The sequence below is a fragment of the Blennius ocellaris genome, assembly GCF_963422515.1.
Source record: "Blennius ocellaris genome assembly, chromosome: 8".
NCBI classification, from domain to species: domain Eukaryota; kingdom Metazoa; phylum Chordata; class Actinopteri; order Blenniiformes; family Blenniidae; genus Blennius; species Blennius ocellaris.
The window spans coordinates 18,432,017-18,453,711 of record NC_137657.1 but is presented as its reverse complement, the minus strand read 5'-3'; the positions used below and the strand labels follow the sequence as shown (position 1 = coordinate 18,453,711).

The 21,695-nt window shown below is 40.0% G+C and overlaps 1 protein-coding gene across 2 annotated transcripts in view; it reads left to right on the top strand.

The window, feature by feature from the left end:
* Nucleotides 1-21,422, top strand: part of LOC308133495 (RNA-binding motif, single-stranded-interacting protein 3-like) — a 121,280-nt gene extending 99,858 nt beyond the window's left edge. The window contains exons 9-14 of one of the 2 annotated variants that reach the window (XM_080500890.1): nucleotides 2,804-2,900; nucleotides 6,691-6,741; nucleotides 15,236-15,352; nucleotides 15,725-15,811; nucleotides 16,276-16,400; nucleotides 18,052-21,422. In XM_080500890.1, coding sequence (XP_080357016.1) covers nucleotides 2,804-2,900; nucleotides 6,691-6,741; nucleotides 15,236-15,352; nucleotides 15,725-15,811; nucleotides 16,276-16,400; nucleotides 18,052-18,055 — 481 coding nt within the window. In that variant the 3' untranslated portion in view covers nucleotides 18,056-21,422. The remainder of the gene's footprint in view (nucleotides 1-2,803; nucleotides 2,901-6,690; nucleotides 6,742-15,235; nucleotides 15,353-15,724; nucleotides 15,812-16,275; nucleotides 16,401-18,051) is intronic. The other variant, XM_080500891.1, reaches the window with a different exon arrangement.
* The last annotated feature ends 273 nt before the right edge of the window (nucleotides 21,423-21,695 follow it).

Here is a 21,695-nt window from a genome sequence, read left to right as displayed (position 1 = left end):
TTACCCTCTGGCTCACATCCTTGTTTTGTGTCATTTCTTTCTTGTTCTTGTTCTTACTCTCTGTTTCCAAGCAGCTGCTTTACTTGCGGTCATCTCTGTTGCCTCTTTCTGTTTGTGCGTGCTTGTGCATGCAAAAACTCACACGCAAGCATCTGTGTGTGAGCCCTCTCCGACCTCTCTTAGGAGGTCATTGGAGCTCCTTCCGGCGAAGCACTAAATGACTGTGAAATGCTAATGCAGCTAATTAGAGAGGCGAAAAGCAGCGAGAGAAGGGGTTTGAATTAAAATGGAGGGCTGAGCAGGGTCAAGAGGAGGGCAAAGGCAAAAGTGAAGTCAGCCCAAGGAGAGGGGAAGGTTATGAATCAATTACAGGTGTGCTAGCCCGACTGTGCTCGAGGACAGCTGCTTTTTGGAGACTGATGCCAGTCTCATCGAATGTGAAACATATGTTCAGACCAGACTGCCTTGGCTTGTGATCTGTCCTCTCTTTTATCGGGGTGACCATTTCACTATTTCTTTCTTATTCTCCTAAAGCTCCCTCTGCTTAGCATGAGTATTTTCTGGTTTTTGTTTTCTTCATCCTTCCCTTTTTCTCCCAGACTCTGTTTTACCTCTTTCTATGTGTCTCTTCTCATTCTACAGCCTCTTCTGCCCACACACACACGTGTCATATGTCGTTTAGCATGCTTCCCCACATCTCCCTGCTGAAAAGTCAATAAGGTCAATACTAAATCATTCACCATTCTTTCTGAACAAGCTTCTGATAGAACATTTAGATCGCAGCAGAGATTCACAGAGGTTTTTAAATTCAATTCTGTATAATGTTCTGCTTAGAATTATATGTTTAGTGCATTGTTTAAACAGCCTTGCTGGAGTCCCCATTGACAGCATGCTGCTCAGGGCTAATAGCCTTCATCAATAACCTTGGATCTGTCCTCTGCCTACTACTTCCTCTCTCAATACACATCACTCTAATGAAAAATACAATAAACACAATCAGAGAACCATATTGAATATCCAGGCTGCCTTCCCTCATTTGTATTCATCAATGACAATAATACAGTATCTCTAATGCAAGTCATACATTAACTGTACTGTTAAAAACAAAATGGATCCATACTGCCGCTTTTTTTTCCTCATTATTGTTTTGACAAACATGTCCTAGTTTTTACTCCAACTTAGATCAATCTAGTTTTGTTCCAGTCCTGTAGCCTAAAGTAACATCTGAGGTTGAAGTATAGCCAAACCTGCACTTCAGTAGATTTAAAGAAAAAAATCCATGAAAAAGACCCAAAATTAAGCCATTGTTAAAATGTGCAAGGACAAATTAAAGAATATCTATGTTCCTACAAGGAGTTAAGTAATTTGGAGTTGTGTCAACACTCTTTAATAAAGAAACCAAAACAAGCTGCACGCCAATCAGAGCTTACACTGCTTCTAACTGCTCACACAATCAACCACATGTTTCTGAAAGTACAGAGTTACTACTGCAGTTCTGGTTTCCATATGCAACTACTACTTACAAAGCCCTCAGCACACCAAGTAGAGCATAAAAATCCAACAGGGGAGGTTGGATGTCTGTGTGAAGTACAATCATGCTCTGTAGCTTATCGCAGGCGGTTTGAAGCCAGCTGCATGCTTAAAGGCCCAACTGCAACAGTTTAAAAATATCTAAAGGGTGGCATCTCACGGCCCAAGTTCAAAACCTCTCGTGCCATCGCTGACCGTACAAATAAAAAGTGCAATAACGGAACATCTGGACACCCCAGGAACTATTTCACCCTTTAAATGAAGTGTGTGCTTGTGTCTCAGATGAGAAGCACCCTCCTGTAAATTATAGTTTATATAATTCTCATCTCACAGGATAAAATACTGCTTGAAAAGTCAGTTTGTTGTCAGATGCAGTTTGAAGAGACAACAATGTATGAAAGTGCAGTCCTCCCCCAATTTGGAGACACTTGATTTGTGACAAGTGCCTCTTTATGCAATCATGGGAGTGTTAAACACTGATACAGGGAGGGCTTCTCTCCCCGTGCCTCTGCCCCTCTCTTTTCCCTCTCCTCCTTTGCTCCATTATTCAGTCAACAGACACTTTGGGATCGATCGGGCACAGCAACACGGCCTGGCGGATGAAACATGTCCTCTCTAGGTACACAATGATAAATAAAGCACTGCGAGCCGCAGCGTTCTACCGCTGCAGGGTTGAGGGGGTGAAATGGAAAAAAGAAAAGATGGAGCAAAATCAGAAGGGCAAACAAAGGGATAGGTGGAGAAGTAAACAGAGTATGAAATGCAGATGCTACAGCTGCAGCCTACTCCAGGAAGTGGGATATACTGTGCGTAGGAGGAAACATAAAGGGCAATATTGAAATTTTTCACCCACTCGCACATTAAGGTGCTAATTCATTACTATGCATAGCAGTGGAGCAGGCTGCTTTGTAACATGATGTGTACTCTGGTGCAGTGTCAAGTCTCATTCTAAGATGTCTTTGATGGTTTGGCACAGAGTGAACTTGCAATATTTATTGTTTCCATGACGGCCTTGATGATGTCTGATCCATTTTGTCAGTGTTATCTTGATGTGCACTGGATTAAAACCCAGAGACAAGAGGCTCATTTTCACCTTTGCATGTGATTTGAAAAGCGTGCCATCTATGTGCACAGCAGCTTTTTGACTGGAGTTATATGTCTATCAAAAGCATGTCTTCTTTCACTTTCAAGAAGATCTTGGCGCAGTTTTACCCTGCTGCTGTACTTTTGCTGATTAAATGCGAACAGCTTCTTATACTCTATGCCTCCGTAGGTTCTACTCCTCGCCTTACAGCATCTCCACCAACCGGATAATGGCTCAGACCCTTCACACACCCTTCATTGCTGCTTCTCCTGTCTCCACATATCAGGTGCGTGAAACCTCTCACAACTTTGATGGGTCAGTCTGAGCTTTGAGAGTCGATTAAGCCCCTGAAACGGAAGGAGGTCCCTGAAGGACTATACAGCACCATGGTTGTATCTGTCCAACTGCTGTACTAATGCAAATTCTATTCCCTTTTGACACAGTCAATCATTCAATTGTTTTATTGTCATTATCATATAGATACAACAAACATTCGATGGAGCAAATCCCCACGTAGCATGCGGTAAACAAAAACACAAATACAATAATGGTGCAGAATCCCATTAATTACCCATTAAATAATATAGTCTAGTGCAGGTACAAAATGTAGACAGTCTTACTCTGAGGAGCAAGAGGCATAACAGATTTTCTCCATAGTATCCATGCATGTAGAAATATAAAACAAGGTATTGTAGTTAAACACAAAGACAACATTTCTCACCTTCGTTCATCAACTTAACATTATTCAAGAACTAGAAGCATGGTTCATACAATTTTTAAAAGTAAATTGAAACTGGTTGCACATACTTTTAAATTTGTATTTGGTTAATGTTAATCAGCTCCAAAATTTAAACTGAGCATGAAAAGTAAAAAAAAAACAGTGTAACAGTGCTTCTTGACAATAAGTCTTATACCATTAGAAAGCCTGTTTAGTTTTCTTATGAATGGTATGAGTATCATACATTTGATTTCTCAAATCTTCTTTGCCATTTCCTAACAGCTTTTCTTCACTGTTGACTCTTATTCGATGGATTGGATGATTGAAATCTGAAGAATTTAAATATTTGTCAGTCTAACAATTTGCGACATGTGAAAAACACACACGCTCCCTGGCTTTTCCATATGACGATCACCAGCCTGTTGTGGGATGACATCTCGTACTTTATCCAGTGTTTCTTGCAAATTGGTCAATGTGGTTTTGTTGGTTATTCTTACATGAACAGCACTTAAAATGTCCAATGGAGTTGAGGTCACTCCGTTCCATCTCCTCCACTTGGTCCCTCATTGTTGAAGATGTGGGATATGTGCTGGTTGCAGAATTTCATCTCGATACCGCTGCATTTAGAGGCATCAATCTTAGACCTGATTTTCAGCACCCAGGGATTTCAGAAGCTGAGTAGCAACAACAAAGAAAAGATTTTTTGGCAAAGGGTGTAACCCACATATTCAGCTCTGCTCCCACAAATGTCCCAAATATGACATTGTTTAATATGCAAACAGGAAATAGTGAAGCTTTCCAATGGTATAAGATTCATTGCCGAGAACCATTGTTACAAAGGAAGTTTTCATATTATTTCTGCATGATCAGGGCTTCAAAAATTACCATGTTACTGTGATATGGATTAATACTGCTCTTTTAGCAGAAGCTCTCCTCATTTCTGCTGCTTCCCCTGCATCTTGTTAGTGTGTGCTGGAACAGTTTGTCAGCTAAATACAGAAAGCTCATATCAGCTAAAAGCAACCACCCACCTGGCATTACACCAATTAAGACAGCATGCGAGTGATAAAGAAATGCAGCTCGCTGTAATTAGTACCTGTTATCTAATTAAATGTATTATTCCACATTATAAACATTCACTTCTCTGAGTAATCTTGTTTGTCCTGAAATTGTTGTTTGAGCACATGTTGTTGAATTATTTTTTTTTAATGAATAGCTTCACGACTCAAAAGATGGATTGAGGTTTTTATTGCAGTGACTAGTAAAAGTTCATTGAATGCACATTCCTCTGGCTCAGCTGGCTTTCTGATCAGCCATCACATTGAGCAAGGCGGCTATCATTTCTATTATTCAGTGCATGTATTAACAAGGATAAAGTGCAACCTCACATCAACCAATTAACATTTTGTTTGATGCTGTAAAAAGATGTAAAAAATACAAGAAGTCCACTGCAGTGCCACACTTGTGAAGCGATAGATTATTAATAATACATTATAAAAGATTATTTGAATAAGTTAAAATAAAATTCACAATTTAATTTTGTTATGTGCCTTTCTTTAGACATATATCTCTGAAGCTATATCCGTGAAGGTAATAAAAAAGTGGATACAACTTACTGTTATATATCATCAGGAAGAGAAATGAAATGTCAGTTTCCAAATGCACGCATTAGAAGAATTGAGGTCGTCCAAAGTCGAATTCATGAAAGAATAACAGTTGCAGATGTGTATAGCAATCTGCAGTTTGTGCTGGTAAATATTGCAGGTGCATGCACAAATAGAGTACAGGCCTCCGTAACCACAAAACAATCATGTGTATCTGGGGATTTGCATGAGCAGATTTCTCTGTGTTTCATGTAAATCTTGAATAAGCCTCATAACTGGGATATCCATGTCCATGTAAACACACTCATTGTTAGTTTTGGCTTTTTTTTTTTTTTATGGGATCTGCTGAAGGAAGGAAATTACAGAATAGCAGCCGCCTCATCTTGATTGAAGTTAACAACTCTGTAATCGCAGTTAGGACCAGGGCTTTTGAAGTATTTCATGTGTTTGCGTGTGTGCAGGAGTCTGTATGTTTGAATGGGCCCCAATCACAGCAGGGCTTGTCCCTCCTCTCAAAATGTTTTCTCATGTTCAAGTAAAACAATCACAATTTTTTTTTTTTTCTTTTTCTTGCATTTGGGCCTTTGTAATCCCCTAATTTACAGGTCCAGCAAACAGAGGTTGAATCAAGACTTAACACCAGAAATTGAGTTCTCAGCTCTTTCCATTCAAGACAATTCTGAGTCCAGCAATGATAAAACATAGGCTTATGTTGCAGCACTCCTCCCATCGATCTTTTATTCTTAGGCACAAATGCTCCTTTTATCTCTCTGTTCCCATGTGTCGCATCCTCTCTCTTCCACACGCACAAATCATACCAAGTCATGTCAGAGCTGCTTGGTGAGCGAAGCCGTGGTTCTCCGAGAGGTTGACTCACTACTTGATCCTCAGTTTGTCAAACACATAGATTTTAAAACAAACCCCCAGTCCTCCCCCACCCACAGGTTTTCACTTGTGAGGGATAGTGCTGTAAATGAGAAAGACAAATGCAAAGACACATCTTCAGCAGTGCAGAATTCACAGTCACACCCTGCCTTCAGAGGGAGAACACAAGCAGAAATGAACTTGCCTCGCAGTACTCTGTCTTTGTGGAGACAGACAAGCGAGCACTTAATTATGATACAGTTTTCATGCATACCATTTCTTGCATGCAACAAAGGAGTCTCCGGGGACTTGTATCGCCTCATGTTAAGGTTGGGCAGTCCATAGCAGGATAAGATGAAAGTAATGATTTGTGGCCAAGACAGACTTTGATGATGAAACCTGCAGTGTAAAGCAGTAATTGTTAGACTGTTTTGCTCTCTGTGGTCTTCATATCCTCTAATAATTACAGCATAACATACTGTATATTGGACCCTCGGTTACTGCTGTAATATACTTTAAGACACGCTGCCGCAGGGACTGAGGCTCTGAAATGGGCTTGTAAAGACTTGAGCTAATGATTCATTTTCTTTCTTCTCTTCATTTTCACTCCCTTCCTGTCATTCCAACTTCCAATTGTCTTTCTTTATGTTCCCTCATCCTCAATTCTTCAACCACTTATAACCATCCTCTTTTTGATCTTCCCTTTCCTCTCATTTCATCCTGACCTCCCTTCTGCATCCTCCTACTCTTGCCCATCCCAACGTTTTTAAATGACTTTTTTTCATGTCCATCCTTTTGTACTACTCTCTTGTCTTTCTGTCTTCTATTTTGTTTATTATGTCTGTTCTTATTGTCACACCTTTGCCTTGGCTTTCTCTTCTCTGCTGTAGGTACAGAGTACATCTTGGATGCCACATCAACAGTATGTTATGCAACCTACAGTAAGTTTTTTTGAACTGTCACTTTTCCTTTGTTTTACGTATGATTTGTTAGTCTCTCTCGTTGGAATCAAATCCATCTTTCCCCACCTCCTGTGCATCTTTCTTGTCTGCCATCTTTAATTTTTCTCGTGTGCTCCTTTGTCAGTTATTTAAAAATATATAATTTAGCAATACAATACAATACATTATTGAGGGGAATTTCTATAGTGGGACTTGTGCAACAAAAGCTAACAAAGCCTGAGAAAACAGATTTTGTTTTGCATTTTACTGCTTTCGTAAGAGCATTTTTACTATCTTTAGAGGTCTATAAAGAAAGTGAAATTCATAGCAGCAGGAGGTGAAATGTCTGGATGAATTACAGAGATTCCACAGAGCCATGTAGTCAAATAACCTCTTTAAGTTTCTAACAAGTGTAGCATAGAATGTCCAAACCAGAGGGAAAAAGAGTGAGAGGATACATCTTACCCAAACTCTGCTGAATCAGCCCGTGAATAGCCTCCCTGAAGCAGCGAGAAGAGCTCAGCTGCTCCACCTCTAGAATCTATAATAAAATGATGCTCCCTGCTGGTTTGAAATAAAACTGCAGGTGCCTCTGCAAAAGAAGCATTAACTAATCTCTACGACTATAATTACTGATTATCAATTACCTGAATATCTGTAACTATTAATCACATTCATAGGATAATAGATGCATTAAGAGTATCAGAAATGTTGTATATTTAACTTCAGCAATTCAGAGTGCCAGTCTTGAGTGTCTTGTGTGTCTCACAGTGATTTTTCTGGGCTCTTTTGGCACAAACACACTCTTTCACACATGCAGCTTTGAGTGAAACACACTTAAAACACACCCACACACATTGTACATTCCCTTGTACATTTTCACATGTTGACTATAAGTATAGGTGTGCAACAGTCAGCGTATTGACGCTCGCCCACAAATTCGGTCTTCTGTTTCCGTACTGTCAAAAAGCCCAACATATCCCCACTGCAGACTTCAAGGTTTCCTCCCTTTTATCCAGGGGCTGTATACAGCTACAGTAACAAGCGTTTGAGCCTTCATGGGATTTGCCCTGAGCACAATGCAAAGCCTCAGCTGACGTCTGTCTAACATCCAGCATGCAGCATGTAATCATTTTACATTCATGCAGTCATGGGACATGACTGTATGTATGTAACCGTATTTAATTAGGGACAGAAGTGAGGTACAGTGTTGATTAATATGGTCTCATAGGTTTAGTTGTTCTCACAATGTGGTTTACTCTTGCACAGCAAACAAGATTCATGTTGAAAGTGCTTCACCTGACACACAAAAAACTTACTGAACAGTTATTCCTCATGGTTTAGCATCCTGGTACCTCTTTTTTTTTGATAATGCCTTTTTCATGACACTTCAGTTGCACATGTTTTTCTCGGAGCAGTGAGTGATCATGATCAGTGTCTTTGTGCAAAGCTGACCAAATTATGTGGAATAGAAAGAGCTGGAAAACTGTAATGTGGAGTCAAAGCACAATGTGCTCATGCTGCTAATCTTGCAGAGTATTAGTAAAAACAAATGATAAAATAGTAAAGTGAAAATGCATTTTATCTTTACTATCAAACATGTTTTTTGCTAATACAAATTATTCAAGCTAAGTGTGAACCAAGATGAGTGCATTAGGAAGGCATTAGGAAGGCTAGAAAAAGTCTTGGTGTCAGATTATCTTGGTCTTGGTGTCACTTTCTCCTTTCACGGTTTTTGCAATTTAGAGGGTGTGATTTATGCTACTACATGCTTTTGCCCTATGAATATACCATCCCAAAAGGAAGTTGGGTTTACATAAAAACAGACAATATTTCAGACTGATTTTATCATCCCATCTTCTATCATAAAGGTATCTGCAGGTTTCTGCCAACACTGACATTTTGAACCTGTGAAATTCAGTTATGCTCCATTGAAATTGTCAGCTGTGAACATGGTTGGAAATAGATTCAGCACAGATATGGTGCATCAGACAAGCACAAAATAACTCCGCCTGATAAAAATCCAGTCTTACACAGTAGTTAAACATGTTTGAATTTTGTTTCTTCCTCAGTCTTGTTTTCACTTCACTTCCTTTCCATGTCCCTCTTTTGTGTCTATCCGGCAAATACTAAACACATTCTGCTGTCATATCTGATTTAAAAAATGGCTGAGAGAGGGGATAATACCCTTCTATAAATGTGTTTTCAAACAAATGTCCCATCTAATTATTTGGCAAGCCACTTGATATGACTTGCTAAGACTTGGGAGAAGACAGGGAGATAGATGAGAAGGGGAGCATGTGGGTCTGTGGAGGGAGGGGGTGGGGGGTAAATAAATAAAAAGGGAACTCTGTGAATTAGACAGAGGGAGGACAGGGGAGAGAAGAAGCAGGCGCCAGAAAAAGGAGAGGAAAGAAGGGATTACAAAGAATATATCGAGAACAAAGAAAAGAAAACAACTGCTGCAAAAGCATGTCTGGGCTGTGTGCGCCTGTTCCCCAGCCTTGTCTATGCACAGTCAAAATCCCTGTTAGACAACAAAGGCGAAGGGTGTTCATTGTATTTCCTGGATACAGAGGAGCTTGGCAAATTAAAGCTGCATCAGGGAGGGAGACGGAGAGACACAGCAGCTTAATTCTGTTCCTATGGCAGCAGAGGCTTCCTCGCTGCTGTACCACAGTTAATGACTGGTAACTTTGATTAATGGTGTGCTGCACTCATTGACACATTTAGGTTGATGCACACATGCACGTAGCTGCTAATCACTCGGTCAACAGTCCATCATACTATTTGAGTCATTTACATCTTGTAACTTCAAAGCTGGAAGGCTTTCATAACTAACACGATGTACATAGAGAGGGGGAAAAGAAAACGTATCACTTTCATTAAAAGGGGAAAATGAAAGAAAATAAGCTTGTGCTTTGTTATGGTTTCATGGCCAAGGAATAAACGTGTACATATATGGACTCTGACAGCTGTATTTACACAAAGACAAAAGGTTAGAACATGCGTTCAGTGGTTAATTGGTACATGTTAAACACGCGAATACACTCAGCGCTGTGCCTTAAGGACTGTGTGTTTCCAAGCCTTGGTGAAATGCCCAGATTACTTGAACTCCCTGTCTTTACATCTTAATTAGTGAGAGGATGTCTTTGTGCATAATTACTCACAAATCCCCCTACAGGAAATGAATGCATTACCCTAACCATGCGTGGCAAGAAAGACACGGCGAAGGCAGCTTGTTGAGGGGCGCTGTAATAAGACATCCGAAGAATTGGGATTTCAGATCTTCCTGAGTTAAATTGACATCTTAAGCCTATTTCAAGAGACAAAGGATGTAAATAATGTGTGGGAAGAAAGAACAGCTCAGACGTATGAGTCTGCAAATGTTGCAATTTTTTTTCATTAAAAAAGCTGAGATCCTGCCTGTGCAAAACTGTCAACCATGCATGCCTTTGGGTGCATGTTTAGAGGCTGCTACCACGAAATATAGTGGTGTTTTTGCTTTGTGGAGTCCTGATAAATCCTGTGTGCTTTTGTGTTTGACTGAGGAAAAAAACCGAGAGAGAGAGAGAGAGAGAGAGAGAGAGAGAGAGAGAGAGAGAGAGAGAGAGAGAGAGAGAGAGAGAGAGAGAGAGAGAGAGAGAGAGAGAGAGAGAGAGAGAGAGAGAGAGAGAGAGAGAGAGAGAGAGAGAGAGAGAGAGAGAGAGAGAGAGAGAGAGAGAGAGAGAGTATGGAGAATCAATTTGAGGAATAATGCGAACATCTGCACTTCAGAGCGCTCCACCTGAGAGAGACCAAATAATTCTTTGCATGCTCGCACACATGGAGTCCCTGTCGGAAAAACAGCAGTTTGTGGTTTTCTCAATAAGCGGGTGTCATTACCACTAATACTGTGCATTTGATGCGACAGAGTGCCTGCAGCATTCAGCGAGTCAGCTTCACTTCTTACTGGAAAACTGACAGGGAGGAGGAGAAGAGAGGGAAGTCAGTGAGAGAAAAAGCAAGTTCAAAGTTGAAGCGCTTCTTTTTTTTTTCTTTCTCTCAAGAGTTCTCAAGGGAACTATAACAGTCTTGTTTGCACTTGTGTATCACTTACCTTAAGAAAATGTTTCATGCATTAAAATGCACACCCTATAACACACAATTACAATAATTTCACACTAACAAATGCCTCGTATCCACATACAGAAATGTGAGAGATTTCCCATACAGCTACAAATCAGAGCAGATGGTTATTCATTTTGGATTGAATTCTTTTTTTTTAAGCAGCTTTCTCTCTTTGTGGAAACCCGCTGTGAGATTGGATGAAGGGAGAGAATGAGTAAGAAAGGATGAGAAACCATTAAAAGCAAGCGAGCATTATTTAGATGGATGAAAGCCTGTGTATTAGCTAGATTCTGGCTGGCAAATTCACCTGCCTGAGCCAAAGCTTTGTGCGGGTTTGTGGGAAGATCTGTTGATGTGTGTGTGTGTGTGTGTGTGTGTGTGTGTGTGTGTGTGTGTGTGTGTGTGTGTGTGTGTGTGTGTGTGTGTGTGTGTGTGTGTGTGTGTGTGTGTGTGTGTGTGTGTGTGTGTGTGTGTGTGCAAAATTCCTCTCTCTCTCTCTCTCTCTCTCTCTCTCTCTCTCTCTCTCTCTCTCTGTCTCTCTCTCTCTCACTGAGTGTTTATGGAGCATTTCCGGTAACTGCTGCTGTGGTCAGATATCTCTCTGAAGACAGCAGGCGAGACTGCACCACTCCATGCGTGCATACATATTTTCCTTTTCAAGCCTTGCAGACGTTACAGTTTCAACGTACAGCTCCTCAACTCAGAACAACTTTAACAGGCACTGGAACGAAACAAGTTTTCACTCCCTTTATTGAATGTGTGTGTTGTTCCATGTGGACTTATGTTGTGTTTTATTCTCTCCATGAAACTCTACAGATGAAGACTGAGCTGTTAAGACAACTGCCACACAGCTGAGCCTGCTCCTAAAATATCAGCACATTAATGCCTGTGTTTTTCTCACACCTTGTCTCAACATGTAGCTGTGAAGGTGCTGACTGATCTCTGGAGCAATCCTGACACATATCCACTGATGCGGCCTCTGCTCATGGGAAGTGTAGTTAAACAGTTATCACAAATGAGCAGTGTTTACTGCTGCAGGGATGTTGCCAGGCATCTCGGCACACAGTGTGAGGAGCCTCCTATTAAATCTTTACAGAGCTGTTGAGGCTGTAGCAGAGTTGTGCTGGAAAGGCAGCGCTCAGAGCATCAAGGTGTTAGGCTGCATCAAAGCCCTTCACACTGAAGAGATTTACTGTAAAAAGCCTCTCTGCTCCGTTCACAAAGCATGTTCTGTCAAGTCTGCCTGACATACCAGCTTACGGTTTGCATTTCCAAATACAACACCAAACCCTTTGTATTAATTCTATTTGATTTGATTGGTGAGGTGATTTTATTCTATTATTAGTAATAACTGCAGCAATTACCTTCCTTTTATCCTTGTTTTTGATAGTTATAACATTTGGTGGTATTATTTGACTTTTTCTAACAAGCATCATTCCTACTAATCTCATTAGTTTTTGTGTGTGTGTGTGTGTGTGTGTGTGTGTGTGTGTGTGTGTGTGTGTGTGTGTGTGTGTGTGTGTGTGTGTGTGTGTGTGTGTGTGTGTGTGTGTGTGTGTGTGTGTGTGTGTGTGTGTGAGTGAGTTTGTGTGTGTGTGTGTTTTACTATTAGCGATTTAGTTACTTTACCACACAAATTTGTAAAAATGTGGCCATCGAAGTTAATATTTTAAGTAACTTTGTTTTCAGAAATATATCAAAATATAAAATCGTTCATGTAATTCACTTAAATCAATGATGTACATAACAGCCAATTATGATATAACAACTGCCAATAACATAATTATTCTGGCCATTCGTAATGTAAGAAAGCCAGTATTAGACTATTGGCTCACTATCACTATCACTACTGTCAACATGACATTGGTTGTTACATTCAGGCCCGCCCCTCCCTACACGCAGAACACGCGCTGTGCGTAGGGCCCCGCGATCCATGGGGGGCCCCATTTTGCGCAAGTGAATTGAATTTCCCTCGGGATCAATAAAGTATCATCATTCTCTGCAAATGCGCAAAGGATGCGCGTGCATTTTGCCGAGAGGCGCGTAGAGCACCGCCACCAAGTCAGCCCGAGGCAGGAGAGAGAGAAAAAAAAAGAGACGCAATGATTGAAAGCGCGAAGCATCACCATCTGACCAATCAGCGGTCAGATGGGCCGGCAGGCAGTCGTGCTTCACTTGAAGGTGGGTATGTTGTTGAAATAAAAAGATGCCTAGATAGCCCAGGAAAACATGAACCTTCCAGACCTGCCAACACAAACAACTGCTCTGGAGATCTTGTCATTTCTCCATGAAAATAATCTGCAAGAACTGTACCCAAATCTATCCATTGCCCTCCGCATTGCAGTGACTATGCGGAGGGCATAGTTGCTTCTGTTGAGAGAAGCTTTTCAAAACTGAAGCTCATCAAAACGTACTCATCAATGGCGCAAGAACGGTTGAATGACCTGGCTGTGATTAGCATAAACTCAGAAGTGGCACAGCAGCTGCCATATGATGAGCTCATTGATGACTTTGCATCCAGTAAATGCAGACGTGTGTATCTGTAAAGTTATTGTTCCACTTTTGATCTATAAAGTTCTGGTTCCACTGTTGATAGAGGCTGTTCATTTGATTTGTTAGTAATTGTAATTTTTTATTGTTATTATTATTATTATTATTATTATTATTATTATTATTATTATTATTATTATTATGATTAGTATGTTATTGGAAGGGGGGCCTTAAAATAAAATCCTGTTTCGGGCCCCCACTTGGCCAGGGGCGGCCCCGGTTACATTATTGGACATTATTACATTATTTGTCCCAATGTACCTTTAATTTGGGTTTAAATTAATTTATATTGCTCTTCATCAAAGCACTGAAAGTCAGTAAATCGAATATTGATAATAATAAAAAAATACATGTAATTGAACATTAACGAAACAAAATAACAAGAACGTTTAGATTTTGTGTGATTTAATGTGTTGTAAATGCAATGTGTTTGAACTAAATTAGGAAGAAAAAAAACCTTGCACCTACAAACAAACACACACACACACACAAACAAAGCTTTGACTTTTCCTGGGTAAGGAGACTCAGCAGTTTCTCACACCTGGCTTTGGACTGTTTAGCTCATTTTTTTATTTATTTTTTTGCCGCAGATCATCTGAAGCTCTGCGACTTCGATTGGAAAGACTGAGTGAGCTGCCAACTTCAGGCCTCCCCACAAATGTTTTATGGGTTTTAAATCTGAGCTCTGGCTGTGCGTCTCTGAAGATCAGTCAAAAACTTGTCCTGAATCCACTCCAGCATTGTCTTGGCTGTACGCTTCAGGTCATTGTCGTGCAGAAAGGTGATCCATCACCTGAATTTCACGTTGTGAGCAAAAGCTGTATTTGGCTGCAATTGTTTTAGTTTGTTTTGGGGGGGGGTTTGTTTTGTATTTTTGGTCGGCCCTCTGTCCTTGCTCCTGAGATGCCCTTTTTGTCCAGCCTTCACACTATATTCAGTCCACTGAGTCTCATGTAGACTCTTTTCAAGTTCCACACTCATCTCACCATAGACTGGAGTCTCGCAGCAAAATACTGTAAATTCAGTTTGAAATTCCACAACAGTTTGCAATTTAACATTCTGGGGTTGTAGTGTGGTTATGGGATTGAATTGATTTTTTTTTTGTTTTTTGCGATAAAAATGTATAGTTATCACAATAAATACTGTGTCCTCATACATGCAAATACATATATTTAATGTTTCTTCATTAAACATCGGTGAGAGTAGTTTCTGCAGGTTTGATGTGACGCCAAGCCACTGCAGGGAAATTTGCTAGTATAACTTTCAATCTGGTTTTCTCCGTTCAGAAACGAGATCATCACAAGCTCACACTTAATAATGCCTCTTTTGTTTGGTAACTATGCTGCATAGCGTTTGTGAACAAACCAAACCGATAAAGAGCAACATGTTCGTGAGAATTGTAATGTAGCTTTTGAGTGACTATTTCCAGTGCACTTGCTTGATGTGAACTCAAGATGTCTTCCCTCGAAGGTATAGCGAGTATAACACATGAGAGAAGTTCTCAACAGTAATATTATGTATAAAATGCATCGTTCCTCTTTCAACGTTCGCTATTGCTCAATTTTCAGCTTAAAAAAATAAAATAAATCTTTTCATTTACAATCGTCGTCTCCCTTGTACATCTGCTTCTTCTTTCCGTGACCACATTTCTTCCTCTTCGAGCTTCCTTCATACCTCTCTTGATTCACTTTAACTATTTCACCAGTTTGGGGTTTTTTTTTTTTTTTGCTTTTCCTCAGGACCTGCACTGTGTGTTTGTCTCGTATGTAACAGTTGGCCGTAACAGTTAGTCGCTATAACCTGTCTGCAACTGTGTGTTTTTCTCCCGCCTCAGGGTGCTGTGATCACCCCAGCCGCGGCCATAGAGCCCAGTTTGTCTCTCCACCCCTCCAGTGTAATGGCACCTCTCACCCAGCAGATGAACCACCTGTCCCTGGGCCCTACAGGCGCTGTGAGTCCCTCTTCAGCCTCTGCCAGCTCATCTTTCTCTGCATGCATGTGTGTGTTCATCATTTCACTTGTAGTACATCTCATATATTCAGCCAGGGGAGATGTATTTGACCTTCACAGAGGGGGGAAAAAAAAACACCCATAGCTAAATTACAAAAACACCCAATAATATTTTATAACATGTCTTTGAGCATTTAAAAGATGAATCACACAAACCACCCATGTTTTCCACTTGCTCTGTCACAACCTGGTTGGTTTCAGCTGTGACAGCGCACTCCTCTGAGATAGCACTTTAAATCCAGGGACTCTGGAGGACACATTGTTCGTGCCTCTATTATATTACTGTCTTTGCTCCTCCTTCCCTTCTCTGCAGTACATGCCTGCTGCAGCGGCTGCTCCTATGCAAGGAACCTACATTCCCCAGTACACTGCAGTGCCTGCCTCTGCCATCACAGTGGATGTAAGGATGAAAACCAGTGTTTGTAGTTCTCTTTCAGTTTGTTTGCTGGCTCTTCCATTGTAAAGAGAGCCTGCGAATTGTCATAAAAGTGTGATAAACAAAAAATCATACCCAATATTTACTTGGAAATCAGATGCTCATAGACACCGTGCTGCAGAGTGACAGTCTGCTTTTAAGTGAAAGTAAAGAAAACTCCTGCAGTGTCTCTTCATACTGTGACAGAGAGACGATTGATTCATACTAAACTCCACAAGGCCAGACCAACTGTTTCACAAGTTCTTCCCAAAATTAGCACCAGGAATGAAACAGAGCTTCCCTGCAGCAATTGAACTTGTAACTAATGACATTTTCCTATTTGGTAAGCTGCTTGGTATGCAATAATCTGTATTCAGCATTTGGGGAATAAAGCAGACCTTTTTCTCATTCCACATGGACCCTTATAGTGATTTGTGTGTCTGTTTCAGGGCGTGGTGACAGACCAATCTCCGCAGACAGCTGCCCCCTCCTCGCAGGACGCCAGCGGGCAGCAGCCTTTAACAGTGGAGAACACAGGAGATCATGCCACAGCCTACTCTTACCAGCAGACTAAGTAAGTACACGAAACACAATTTCTATTGTCGAGCCAGTGCAGAAATGACAGATTATTGTTGCACAGTTCTAGTAATTTATCCCACTGCCAGTCTTAATTCTACTGTGTCACATTTAAAAAAGCAGAAATTTCAGCTATTATGACAGTGGACACCAAACAGAAAGGATGATAGATGCCCGAGGGGAATTTTGAGAGTAAGCAACACTTTATAGGATAGCTCGGTGATAACTTTAGTATGTCCTTGTCCTTTTTCTCCTTCATCAAATACAGCAGATTTTGCTCACTGAGCGTATTTATTTAATATCAGGTGTCCATTAAGTCATTAAAACAAGTTGTTCCTGCCATTGCTATGGCTTCTTTTCATAAAATCAGTAACAATAATTCCAATCTAGTTGTACTTTGTTACGATTTGACAGGATGGAATGAGGATGACATTTCTGTTGCTGTCACAGGGTTTAAATGTACCTGTTCCTAATAAAAACTATCACGGCCCTTTCTTCATAGTTATTATATGGTGTTTAAATGAGTGTTCAAGCAGAAAATCGAATTTTCTTCCACCGAATGCCTCTTAGATACTTCTGGGTTTAATTGCTCTTTTCAATTTAGCATACATTCACAATAAACTCCACAGACACTTGTAAAATGCTGCTGGTGGGAACTGCTGATGCACATGTGATCGAATCGAGAGAAAAAAACAACAACAAAAAGCAGGGCGCAGTCACAGTGGGTGGCAAGAGAAGGAGCACTGTTATTTGAAACAACAAATCTCAAAACACTAAGACATTCATATCATCTACCTAAGTGTTATTATTGCAAATCACACCATCATCGCAATAATCACACATCCCATCTTTACCCAATATTGTGCTGCTTTTATTCTATTTTAGTTATTTATTGCTCACTGATATCTGCTTTACCAAAACAGCTGAACACTGGCAGAGTTTTGTCGTGTTGTGATTTTACTTTGACATGTGAACATTTTATGTTGAAAGCCTCAGACCCCCCCTGTGACCCCTGGTGCCCCCAACATGAAGAAAGAAACACAACAGCGCTATAGTTTCTGAAAAGTGACTTGTTATTTTGACATTGAGCTCCCTACATCCATACAATGAGGCGGAACAGTGAGTGAGGGAGAGATGTCCTCCTTTCCATTTGCTTGTTTAAAAATTCTTTAGATTTTCTTATAAAATGTACTTCAGAAGTTTAATTCGTCACTTTAGACGTGATTCATCTCTTGTCGCCTTCCCACTCATTTTCTGACACCAGGAAGTCGTCCACATTGTCAATACCACATATTCTGCTCGGCTTCAGCTCTGCATTTGTAATCAAATCAATCCTGAGTCAGTATGTTTATCGTTTTCCTCTTTTCTTTTCTTTTTTTTCCAGATCAGCCAGATCTTTTGTGTGCACATGCATAGTATCTACAAGGCCTGCAGTGAAAATGTTGTGTGACACTTTACTTTTTGGCTACAACTGCAGCCTGTGTTGTGTTTTTTCTGCCTTTGCGATATCCTGCTGGTGGTTTCTCTTTCACATGGTGGTTGTACAAAAGCTGTTGTGCCTGCTTCAGGAACAGTGGCATTGTCCGTGGTTTCCTCACTCATCCTCTATTTTTTTCTTTTTTTCCCACTGACTTTTCTGTCTCTTTCAGATAACAAGATTGGTAAGAAATCGTTGCTGCATTGCCTTCAGAAGGACTGCACTGAGGCACTGGAGACACGGACAGAATCAAAATGAAACAAAGACAACAAACCAAGGCGATGTGGACAAGACCGAGGAGAGAATGCTTCCACTGTGCACAGGCACCAAATAAAAGACGGGAAAAAAAGACGAAAAAAAAAATCATTTTTCTTACCTGTTTGAGGCAGAGACGGAAGAAAAAAAGAATGGTTTGCTGAATGAGAGGACAATGAAAACAATCACAGTCTGCAACTTTCAGTTCATCATTTTTCACCTTCAGACTGGACTTTGCCTCCAACAGAAAAAGACAGAAACCAACTGTACAGTAAAAACAAAAAAAAAGAAGAACATTTGAATGTGCAGGTAGATTTTCAGACTTTTATATTGAAAAAAAGAAGGAAGAAAAGTCAAGATAAAAAAGAACAACAGGCTGTCTTCCTTTGATATTAAGCTACATTATTTTCATTCTTTTTATTATTTGAGTAGTTTTCTAGAGTATCAGTGTTTTCGTAAATCTTTATTGCCTTAATTTTCTCAAACTTTGGGAAAAACAAAGTTTCCATAGTGGTGAATTTAAAAAACAAACAAAAAAAAACAAAAAAAAAACAAAAAAATGGTGTGGTTGAGAGATTCCATGTGTTTCTGAGAGCTTCAGAGACATGAGATCTACAAAGCTATCTGTACAGGATGAAAATAATTTCGGTTGTATTGTTTAAAGATGATTTTAAATTATGTGGTGCGGTGCAGCTGATGTTGAGTGATTAGGGGGAAAAAATCATCTTTAATGCGACTTTTTTGAAACGGTCAATCCACTGCTTCCTGGAAAATGCAGTTTAGTATAATCATGGGACAAACTTTGATTTTTCTCCACCGCATTTGTAATTTTCTGTTCTATTGGGTTTTTCTTTTCTTTTTTTCTTTTTTTTACTGCAGTGTTTAAAAAAAGATGTTTGCTTTGTCTGCTTTGCTTGTCTCACTGCAAAAAGTAACGGAACAAAAAAAGGAACATTTCTGACTTCAACTAAAGAAGAAGCAGAAAAAACGCTAGGATTTTTAAATGTGCAAAAAGCAATAGTTTTAGTAAAACTGTTGACAGTTTATTGAGTATTTCTTAACTGTTGAACAAACGCAGCCTCCAGGTGGCAGATTTTATACCAAAGATGAAGAAACTAGGTTGTGAAGAGATCTTCCTCGTCTTTTCTTTTTTTCCTTAATTTTTTGTTGTTGTTGTTGTTTTTTTGTTTTTTTTCACTTTCCCAACTGGGATCTTTTCCTTGTCTTGTCTGTCATGCTGTTGGTAACGTGTGATGATTTTATCAGTGAATGAGAACATGCAGTACGTCTTAAACACAATTGCCTCGACCAGACAAGATAGGTTGTTTTTTCGTTTTTGTTTTTTTTTTTTTTTATATTGTGCGGCCAAGAGTGATCTGAAGTCATCCCAAACTGAAAGATCCATCACCTCGAGGAATACTTTTAAGACTGGAGACTTTTCTTACACTTGCATCTAGTTTCATTAGTTACATCCTCTCAGGCTGCATTGGCTGTCCTCACATCATACAGGTGCGTCACAAACCATTAGAACACAGTGGGGGTGGGGGGAAATCGAATTCAAGCAGCTGAAACCACTCCAAATCAGTGTGAATGCGAGTGCATGAGGTTGTTTCGCTTTGTGGTTCTCTGTGGTGTCAAACCCATTTGAAGTGGACGGCGACATGCAATCCCGGTAGAGCTCAATGGAGATGAACCAGTGAAATGATTCTGTTTTCTTTGTTTTCGATTAAAGAAGTACAAGTGAATTCTAAACACTTTCAGTCTGCATGTTTTCACAAAGTCACCCGCTCATTTGGTAGAGCGGGTCGTCTCTTAATCAGAAGGTTGCAAGTTTGATTCCCCATTTGTGAAAGTGTCAAAGTGTCCTTGAGCAAGACCCTGAATCCCAAACTGCTCTCAATGGATGCACTGAGCTCCCTGCATGGCGGCCGCCTCCATTGGTGTGTGAATGGGTGAGTGTGATAAACAGTGTAAAGTGCTTTCGGCACTGCTCAAGTGGTAGAAAAGTGCTTTTTCAATTAAATCCATTTACAATTTAAGGCTATTCCGCGAGCAATAAAGTTTTGTAAGCTTTCACTGCAACAAGCGATGCTACCTGCACATCAGCTCTTGGTTTCATTAGTAGTGTTGGAAAAGTTCTTCATGTTTCATTTGTAATTTTCACAATTTACAGTGTCATTCTGTGGGCCGTTTGTGGCTCATGTTTGACACTCCTGATATAAAGCGTCGATGGAAGGACAGTAAAATGTTGATTTTTTTAAAGAAATATTGACACATGAAATTAAAAAAATAAATAAATTGAAGGCCATAAATACCACAATGAAATGCTTTAAAAGTGTAGAAATAACTGATAAAGCTTATTGAATGATATTCTAATGTTTTAAAATGCACCTGTAGATGCTGAGATGCTGTAACTCATAATGACTGCCTCCAGCGTTTAGATGGAATCATCAGATGTTGAAATGCGTAGCCTCAGTCCAACAAATATGCTTTATGTCGCTGTCTTGCCAAACACATGCCACTGAAATGTGAGCAGGTTAGTGATGTGTGTGTAAGGAAAGGGCATTTCTGTTCAACAAAATCATTTCTGCTTATGAATTATCTCCTACAAATGACAAGGAGATTTTCTTTGTGCTTACTTTATTACCTTTATTTTTGGGGGTCTTTTTTCTGAGAATTGATTATGATGTGTGAGCTGCTATACACTTTTCAGTATTGAGGATTGAGGCTGTCTGGTGTTGGGGGTCTGTGGAAGAGGCGCACCTCCAGAATGAATAACAGTAACAGACCATTTGAGGCCAGAGAACACATGAGCTCATGTCTTCAGCAGACAGTAACAGAAAACACTACATGGACTCTAACTGGCTTGCACTGTTTCTGGGGCCCCACCCTCATGTACCCGCTTCGCACGCCGACCCTCCACCAAGGAGCAGGAACTAATGGACGGGCAAGAAGAGCTGGACATGGAAAGAGTCTGGTTCAACCAAAATTAACGCAGATTCAACAAACCTCTAGTGGAAAATAAATTATTGAGAGGAGAGAGGAAGAGTAGAGAAAGCAAGAACAAAAGTACTATTTATGAGATCTTTTTTTGTACAGGTGTGTAAAAGAAGATGCAACAGAAATAACTTTGATGATGCTATTTTTTTATTTGCTTGGTCACATGCCTCCCATGTCTTTCAAATTTGTGATTTCAAGAGTGTCTGTAGAACCAGTGGATATTGCTGTAGTTTGAAATATGTCTTTCATTTAATTTTTTTTCTTTTTCTTTTTAGACAAAACTTTCAATAAAAAAAATCTAAACGGTCCATGTTCATTTATGACTATTCTGCAGCTGCCACTTATCCCCACTAGAGGACGCCACTGGTTTGATTTGGGATGGGGCTGTGGGCCATCTTCTTTGTTTTTAACATGTCTCCAGAGAAATTGAAGTTGGCCAACTGACACAGATAAAACAAACATTTCTATTCTAACGGACAGGTTTGTTCTTTCATAATACCTCCACTAATTAATAGAGCACATTTGAAGATGTATGCACTTGTGATTTTATTGTCAAATTAA